Source organism: Mytilus galloprovincialis, chromosome 2, assembly GCF_965363235.1.
Source record: "Mytilus galloprovincialis chromosome 2, xbMytGall1.hap1.1, whole genome shotgun sequence".
NCBI lineage: Eukaryota > Metazoa > Mollusca > Bivalvia > Mytilida > Mytilidae > Mytilus > Mytilus galloprovincialis.
Genome location: NC_134839.1, coordinates 19033070 through 19041932, shown reverse-complemented (window position 1 = coordinate 19041932; position 8863 = coordinate 19033070). Strand labels below are relative to the sequence as shown.

At 33.8% G+C, this 8863-nt stretch overlaps 1 protein-coding gene across 1 annotated transcript; it reads left to right on the top strand.

The window, feature by feature from the left end:
• The first annotated feature begins 512 nt into the window (after positions 1-512).
• On the top strand, positions 513-8494 carry LOC143063052 (glycerophosphocholine cholinephosphodiesterase ENPP6-like). The gene is made up of 7 exons (XM_076234975.1): positions 513-784; positions 3758-3906; positions 4277-4448; positions 5456-5751; positions 6265-6408; positions 7217-7307; positions 8334-8494. Exons 1-7 carry the CDS (start codon positions 613-615, stop codon positions 8462-8464), a joined length of 1155 nt encoding a protein of 384 aa, XP_076091090.1. The 5' UTR covers positions 513-612; the 3' UTR covers positions 8465-8494.
• The last annotated feature ends 369 nt before the right edge of the window (positions 8495-8863 follow it).

Below are 8863 nucleotides of genomic sequence, written 5' to 3'. Positions count from 1 at the left end.
GTTTTAAAATTACATGGTATCATTTGCGCCAAAAATAAATCAGTGATCAGTGTAGTATACTAATTTCTGAACGTCCTAGTAACCTTTAGTTGACTGTAGCAAACAGAATTACATAAAATAAACAGGATAACGAAAGAATTTAAAATATATTAACAAAAATTAGAATGCATAAATATAGTTATGGTCCAAAACCAGGCCAAAACTACAAGTTACATAAACATGTTTTTTTCCCTTTAATTTCTTATTGAAATAAAATTTAATTAATAATTGTAACGTCACCTATGTCCAACATGTATGTCAAATATCTGTCACAAGACTTACACAAAATTATGATTATGGAACCTTGTTCGACAAAACACCGTATATATAGTATTAAAGTATATATAGTTACTATAGTGACGACAGCTGATTTGCAAAGATTAGAAAGGCGGAGCTTTATTCATACGGTTGATTCGTGATGTGTGTCAGAGTTATGTAACGTGTTATTGCTTGCTATATATATATATACAGGAAGTTTAAACAAATTGATTTTTTTGTTCAATGTTTAGCTGGTACAGGTTTTGTTTAAACACAAAATCCTGTGTGTATGCAAATTAGTGTGTACATAAAACAATGGCTAATAAATTGTTGGTTTTGCTTTGTGACGGATTTCGTTGGGACTACCTAGAAAACAGAAAGGATCTCAAGGGATTCCAAAGGTTGCTGAATGAAGGTGTTAAAGCAGATTATCTGGAACCTGTCTACCCGTCTTTATCTTATCCAAACTACTATTCTCTTATGACAGGTATGAGTCGAACAATGGGAGTTATTATGTGTTAAATGTTAAGGCTTAACAAACATGACAAAAACTGCTAGATTGCACAAAATTTAAATAGAATGGAATTTAATAATACTTTTATTTCGTGTACACATTTATAAAAAAAGTGCACACACATGAACAGAAAAATAAATAAATTGTTTTTTAAACGTATACAAAATACCGAATGAGCTGGTCTTTGTGATATGGGTTCTACCTGAGTAAAACATGCACATATGAATTTCATACTAATGCAGTACGAATTCCGTTCTTCGTTTATATTCTATCATTAGGATGAGCCGTAGTCTTTATATGAACGAGACTGTCCAGTGGCGGATTCAGGGGGGGGGGGCGTAGAGGGCGTACGCCCCCCCCTTTGCTCGGACTTTTTTTTTTTTTTTTTGTAAAATTATTTTATCAGACTAGACTTCGTGAACTTTGCCATTTCCCGAGTATTTAATTTTTATACGACAATTCTTTACTTAATATAAAGATATTTTTCGGTGGTATTTACTGATTGTCAAAGTCATATGATTTGCTATGGTGGAGTTGACCAGTGCGTTGAAAAAACGGCACACGACGGTCATTTTGAAATTAAAATTACAGTAATAAACATTGCTTAGGCTGAGGATGTCATGACAATCAGGAAACCTTCAAAGCAACACAGGATTGAGCAAGAACGTATTGACTTCTATTTCACTATTCCACCAAACAGAAAGTAATAGTAAATACTCTATAGACTATTGCACCCTCAAGAAAAAGAAATTCCACAATATTATTTACCTACGAAAACATGTTTAACCCCAAATGCACCAGCTTATTTTATAAATAACAAATTGAATAAAGAACCCCTGTCACCCCGCCTCATTTTTGCGCTTGTTCCAAGTCAGGAGCCTCTAGACTTTGTAAGTCTTGTATTATTTTATTTTTAGTTTCTTGTGTACAATTTGGAAATTAGTATGGCGTTCATTATCACTGAACTATATTTGTTAAGGGACCAGCTGAAGGACGCCTCCAGGTGCGGAAATTTCTCGCTACATTGAACACCTGTTCGTGACCTTCTGCTGTTGTTTTTTTGTGGTCGGGTTGTTGTCTCTTTGACACATTCCCCATTTCCATTCTCAATTTTAGTATAAGCTCTATAAGAATTTCAAGTCTCAGGTACGAACCATTTGATTTGAGGAGACAGTCTTAGATATTTGAGAGAGAAAAATTGACTCTGATTCTTGCCTTAAACAAAAATTCTGAACCGTATCTGGATTAAAAACAATAGTCTTGTCCAGTTTTTTGCTATTAAAAACGAAAATTTCCAACAAAATTATTTAGCATGAAATGAACATGATGAAAAAAAACGGGCGTAGTTTTTTTGGGGCCGGGGTTTGCGTGTCTGACTTGAATGTCTGTTTCGCCGGACTTATATATATTGAATACTTTGTAACCTGCCTACTGGGTGTGACCTTTATGTCTCCATTTGTCGACCATCAGTCTAAATTCGTTGTCATTTCAGACATTTTCGTAATCTTTGGGGGATTTGGAACCCCTCACTTCCGTTCTCTAAGTTATGTTGGGTGAAACATATATCAATCAAACATTTTGATAAAAACTGCTTGTTTGTCTTTTTTAACTCGTGTTGGTCGTATTGTAAATTTCATCGAATGTCCATGTCCATAAAAAAATGTCCAACCCTTACACTTTTAATACAGCAACTATAAAATATACATGCCCCAAGCCAGGAACCGTTTAAATTGTGCATATTACACTTATTTTATGTTTTTAGCCGAAAAAAGGTCCCAAAAACATTTATAATCTTCGCCCCCCCTTTACAAAATCCTGGATCCGCCCCTGCTGTCGATTTAGTTGTCTTCGGTTTTCCATATTTAACTCTCAGTCATTATTCATGTTATTTTATGAGTGTAATTCAGAAATTATTGCGAGGTTTTTATTATTGCGAAAATTGCGACAGAGTTGTAAAAGAATTAATTTTCACTCTCATTTTGAAAAAAAAATATGAATTAAACATTCAACCGGATTTTTTTCATAATCGTAAAAATTTTAATCGCATTTAAGTCTAAAATGACAAAATAATGCACACAATAATTACTGAATTTACAGTATACCACAGAGAAAGTCATAAGTCGGAGGTAAACCTGAAGCTGATAATAACATGGCAAACAACGAAAACACCACAAAATAAACACAAACAACTAAGTCGGAGGTAAACCTGAAGCTGATAATAACATGGCAAACAACGAAAACACCACAAAATAAACACAAACAACAAAACACAACATAGACAACTAATAACAAATATCTCTCCTAAAACCGGGGGTTAAATAAGGTTCTCCGGAAAGGTACGCAAATCCTGCCCCACATGTGTTATTCGTCGTGTTACACATTCTAACTTACAAACCTAGTGATAAAGTGATAAGTCTGATTCGTTAGGTCACATTAGAGGAGATGATTAACTGATCATATCGTCCGTAAAAGTTTTGAATGAGTTCAACGTCACGAACACTTGGAACTCTGGGCTTAATCATTTCCTTGTAAGCATCAACACTCTTATCAAGGAATTCATGATAGGACATGTGAGCTCTGGAATATAAACTGGGAGATGTGTCCAATACAGAAGCTTTTGCGTTGCAAAATGCCATCTACAGTCAAGCAGACGAGTTGTTGTAAGGGTTCTAGATCTTTTGACGTGCAAATAGCATACACAGGAAACAAATGTATCCGGGAGGAAATCCTGCTGTTCCCTTTTCAAATTGCTGGACGTCAAACATCTCAAAACATGCAGCCATGCATACAGCAAATATAATATTTGAATCAAATAGACGAATTTGAAGAGTAATTGGTTGACCTGCCAAAGCACTAGCTTCTCATTTCCTAGAATAAATAAGACCATACTTGAGATATAGTTAAAATTTTTATTTAAAAAAGTAAAAAATCAGAATTTTATTTTAGGTTTATACTGTGAAGATCATGGCATGGTTGGTAACTACATGTATAGCGAAGAGCGAGGTGAAAGGTTTGACATGATGGCCAATCCAGAATGTCGAAATAGTCATTGGTGGGAAGATGCTGAACCATTCTGGATCACAGCTGTCAAACAGGTCAGGTTCTTGTTAGGAGACGGGCGGGACTCACGGGCATTCGATATTACGGAATGGGGGTAGCAGGAGCATTACTAAATGATTATATTAGTATGGAAAGAACTAAAAAAAATGACTAAGATCGGGTGAAAAAAATATTTCGTTCCACAAAATGTAGGAAATAATTGTGTACACATTTGTAACTAAATAAGTCCCACGGATATAAATGAATATTTCATCCCCAGAAAAGTTATGAAAAATAATGTTAAGTTTGTTAGAAATCGTAAATTTAAACATTATTAAAGTCCTAGAACCGTGTTGAATTCTCATTTCGTACATGTACATGTAGGTGACATTTTCTGTTGTAAGAAGTATATATCTGATTATTCAGGGGAAGAAAACATATATGTTTGAGTGGAGTGGTGGTGAATTTCCTCATAAAGGTTTCAGTTCTACATACAGTTTACCAGTGGATGGAGAAAATTGGGCTATGTTGCCAGAAATGAAGCGCAACATAAAAAAATCTTTGGATATGTTTAAAAGCGACGAAATTGATATGGCAGGTATCAAATGTAATCTATTATATTATTTTATTCGAAAATATATCATACATTTTTCATCATATTTTTTTTTTTGGGGGGGGGGGGGGTACATGATTTCTACCAAACTTGGACAGAAGCTTGTTTAAATTTATGATCATAAGATAGTATCCAGAAGTAAATTTTGTAAAAATAAAATTCCATTTTTTCCGTATTTTACTTATAAATGGACTTAGTTTTTCTGGGGGAAACATTACATTCACCCTGTGGTTAAAGTTTTTAAAATTTTAATAACTTTCTTAAACTCTCTTGGGTTTGTACCAAACTTGGACAGAAGCTTGTTTATGATTATAAGACAGTATCCAGAAGTAAGTTTTGTAAAAAAAAAAATCATTTTTTTTCGTATTTTACTTTTAAATGGACTTAGATTTTCTGCCAGAAAACAACACTTTCACTCTGTGGTTAAAGTTTTTAAAATTTAAATAACTTTCTTATACTGTTTCAAATTGATACCAAACTTGGACAGAAACTTGTTTATGATCAAAAGCTAGTATCTTGAAAGAAATTTTGTTAAAATTTTGTACCTGTGTATCTGTATTTTACTTATAAAATTTTTAAACATTTATTTGATTTTAAACTATCCTGGATTTTGACAAAGCTTCTTACAAACAAAAGATAGTATCAAGAGGAATATTTTTATTGATTTTTTTCCTCATTTTTGTTGAGCCGGAGATTTACAGATAACGTAGGCGAGACACTGGGTTCCGCGGAACCCTTACGAATTTATGATGCTTATTCGTAAAATATAAGGCATTCAGATGCAAGTCTAACAGTCGTTAAACTTGGGGGAGAAGGGGTGATGATTATCCTAAGATGGTTTACATCGTAATAATATAAACGTGTTTTCTGTGCTTAGATTTTTTTATCTTTACCGATATTTTTACTTTATTTTGTACGTTAAAGTTAGTTTGCTTGTGGTATATAAGGGGATTATATATCATATCATTCTAAATATTATGAATTTATTTTAGGAGTTTTTGTCTGGGAAATTGACAAATGGGGACATGATATTGACACAAAGTCAGATGACTTCCACCAAAAACTAGTGGAATTTGATACAGCTATAGACTCTCTACTGGATCAACTAGAACAACAGTCTTTACGAGATAAAGTCAATATAGTCATATTTTCTGACCATGGAATGAAAGATATATCACCCGAACGAACTGTTGACGTATCTCATATACTAAATACAACTGATGTGAAAATATTTACCGACAGGGGGCACATGTGTAATATTTGGCCCCATGATCACAAACTGGAAAAGGTTAGATGACAGACATTAAAACAAGAGCTTTCTGTGAGAAAAAAAAACACAATTTAATCAGTATAACGATTTCATTATGAACATTTAAAAAAAAAACCTTTTTTTCCAAAATATCTTCATAAAATTACATTTTATTTAAAAATAAGAAAACTTGGTATGATTGGCAATGAAACCACCGTCAACCACAGTGCAAATAAAGTGGATGAACGTAATTATAGGCAACTGTAATATGTACTTTAACCCTAAGAAAAACCTAAAAAATAGCCGTTGTCAATGAAATATTAAATATTCTATAATTGTTTGATTTCTGACAATTTATGACATGTATCTTCTACTCTGGAATTGTTTGATTTCTGACAATTTTCTGACATGTTTCTTCTACTCTGGCATTGATCCGATTTATTTTTTGCTTGTAAGTTTTATTTATAATTTGTTACCAACTTTTTTTTACTAAATGACATTTTAAGATATTTGATAATTTCTACTTTACGTTTTACTTTACAACTATTCTAGGTATATTCTGATTTGAAGAAACTGAACAATGATCATATCACTATATACAAGAAAGATGATCTGCCTGATTGTTGGTGCTATAAACATCATAAGCTTGTACCACCAATTACAGTTGTCGCGGAAAGTGGATGGTTTATTCTAACGGTAGGGGAAATATTTTAACTACCAAACTTGTACTCTGATTGAGGAAATTTTATTCTAAAAGGTAAAAAAAATGTCGCATGCACCCTTGAAACTATTTTAACAAAATGATAATATATTTATTAAAATTTCACATTGAACTGAGAAATTTTTGTTTGTGTGTGAACGGATGTATCTTTGACACAGGCTGCAGAAAATCTCGAATCCCCTGAACAATCTGGAGAGAAATTAAACTTTTCGGCTTTTCGAGATGTATAAATACCGGACCACGGCCATGCAGTCGCAATGGAGACGTTGCGTACTGTTGCTCTCTCTGGCCGCTTACGACTACTCGTTGAAATAACTGTCAGAGTGATTCATAGGCTGCTTGTTGCATTGCAAAATTTCTGTCGCTTTCCAATATATATCCGAAGTTTCCAGTGGCAGTCAAATACTTTCCACCCTACATCCCGGACGGTCGACTTATGTTTCAGAACCCGCTACCATTTGTATGGACTGTTAATTTGTTCTGGTCAGGGTGAGGCATACGAATGAAATAATTGGTATTTGGCGTCAAGCAAGCAACAAGCAATAATTAAAACAAAAATGGTTGATGCCTTACAGGACACCATAGATGTGTCTATGAAGTTTCTTATTTGTAAGTTAGAAAGCTACCATGATTTTATTTTAAGGGGGGACTAGGATGAAAAATATTTTTAGTTGTAAACTATCCTGCATTTTTATTTTTTCACTCTTCTCTACAAATTAAATGGTAGCTCCTTTTAAAACACCACAATTAATTCACATCAATTAAACTAATTTATATTTGCAGCCGGAGTATCCATCGGTCACAAGTAAAGGATGGCATGGATTTGATAATGTCGATAAAGATATGCGCGGGATCTTCCTAGCAACAGGACCAGGTAAGTGAACAATTTAATGCATTGGGTAGTTGAAGCGCTCTGGATCGAAAGCGCAATTTGCACAATCTGGATGATGCATTGATAATAGGAGAAACCTAATGACACAACCGGTCTTTTAATTCTGTGAAAAGCTGAAATACCAACTGTAGGTATTCAGATGTTGACAATCTGGTTGTCTCGAATTTTTCCGTCCAGTACCAAGAGCTATGACGAGAAGGCGGGCGTCTAATTGTCAGGTTGGAATTTATAAATACGTAGCCAGGACTTTATAAGTCCGGTCGGATTGGAGACATAAAGTTTACAGACCCTTAGTACACTCAAAATCATTGTAGCAATTGTTTCGAGTGTCAATCTATTTAATGTTTGGTATGGGCTTGATATGTTATCGTATTTTTATTCCGGTATGTAGTACTCCAAGTATATGAAATGCACAAGTGTATTTTCCTTCTTCATTCCAGTGTGGGTTTTTTCGTGGGAACTTAAAACCCATGGAAAAAATGTCCAAAAATTCCTTGTGTATTTTTTCCAGAACGTGCTGCACCAACAAGGCGCAATCTTTTTTGTTGTTTCGATGGGTTATAATCATGTAAAGTGGGAACTCGATTAATCCTGAAGTAAGAAACCGGACTTTTTCCTGGAGTAAGAAACCAGACTTATCATACTGAGTGGGAAATTGGATTTATCGTGCAGAGTGAGAAACTATATTTATTGTGCAGAGTGAGAAACGGGATTTACCGCGCAGTGAGAAACTGGATTTATCGTGCAGAGTGAGAAACTGGGTATGTCGTACAGAGGGGAAAACTGGGTTTATTGCAAAGAGTGGGAAAACGGACGTTTAATACATCTAGTGAGACTCTACTAAGATTCCTTTTTAATATTTCAGATAGACCAAACTTTAACTCGTTCAATATGATTTGACATGGATAACAATAAAAAAAAAGATAGGACTAGAAAGAACAATATATAATCAGTGTAAAGTTATAAATGATATAAGAAATTTTTAAACGTTTTTCTTTTATTTTTTAGATATAAAGAAGAATGACAAAGTTGGTCCAATGAGAGCTGTTGATGTTTACCAAGTTTTATGTAAACTTTTACATGTGAAACCTTTACCCCATAAAGGAGAATGGAATCGCGTCCAAGACATGTTTCTATGAAAATTAGATATCATTAAATATTTTAGATTATTCTTTTTATTCCTAGTAAAATTTTAATTAGGCATGATTTAGAATACTATGTTTCTTCTTATAAGAGCTCTAATGTGTTGGTGTAACTCGCCTCCCATTTTGTGATTTTCACGCTGCGTTTAAGACACATTGGTGGCCTTCAGCTGTTTTCTGCTATTTTGTCGGGTTGTTGTTTCTGACACATTTCCCGTTTCCATTCTCCGAATTTTCATTTTCGCTTTTTGTCTTTTTGTAAAGATTATTTATTTCAGTTTCACAAGATCAACAAAATTAAATAAACTTCCAAAATCTTTCGTATCTCTCTTCCATCCCTGAAAATCAAATGGGCATCCTCTTACTGCTATTGTACTATTTGTATCTAAGAGTTCA

Coding starts and splice junctions, on each gene's coding strand:
- LOC143063052 (XM_076234975.1), top strand. CDS start 613: ATGGCTAATAAATTGTTGGTTTTGCTTTGTGACGGATTTCGTTGGGAC. Junction 4,449..5,455: donor CGACGAAATTGATATGGCAG/GTATCAAATGTA, acceptor AATTTATTTTAG/GAGTTTTTGTCTGGGAAATT. Junction 5,752..6,264: donor ATGATCACAAACTGGAAAAG/GTTAGATGACAG, acceptor CAACTATTCTAG/GTATATTCTGATTTGAAGAA.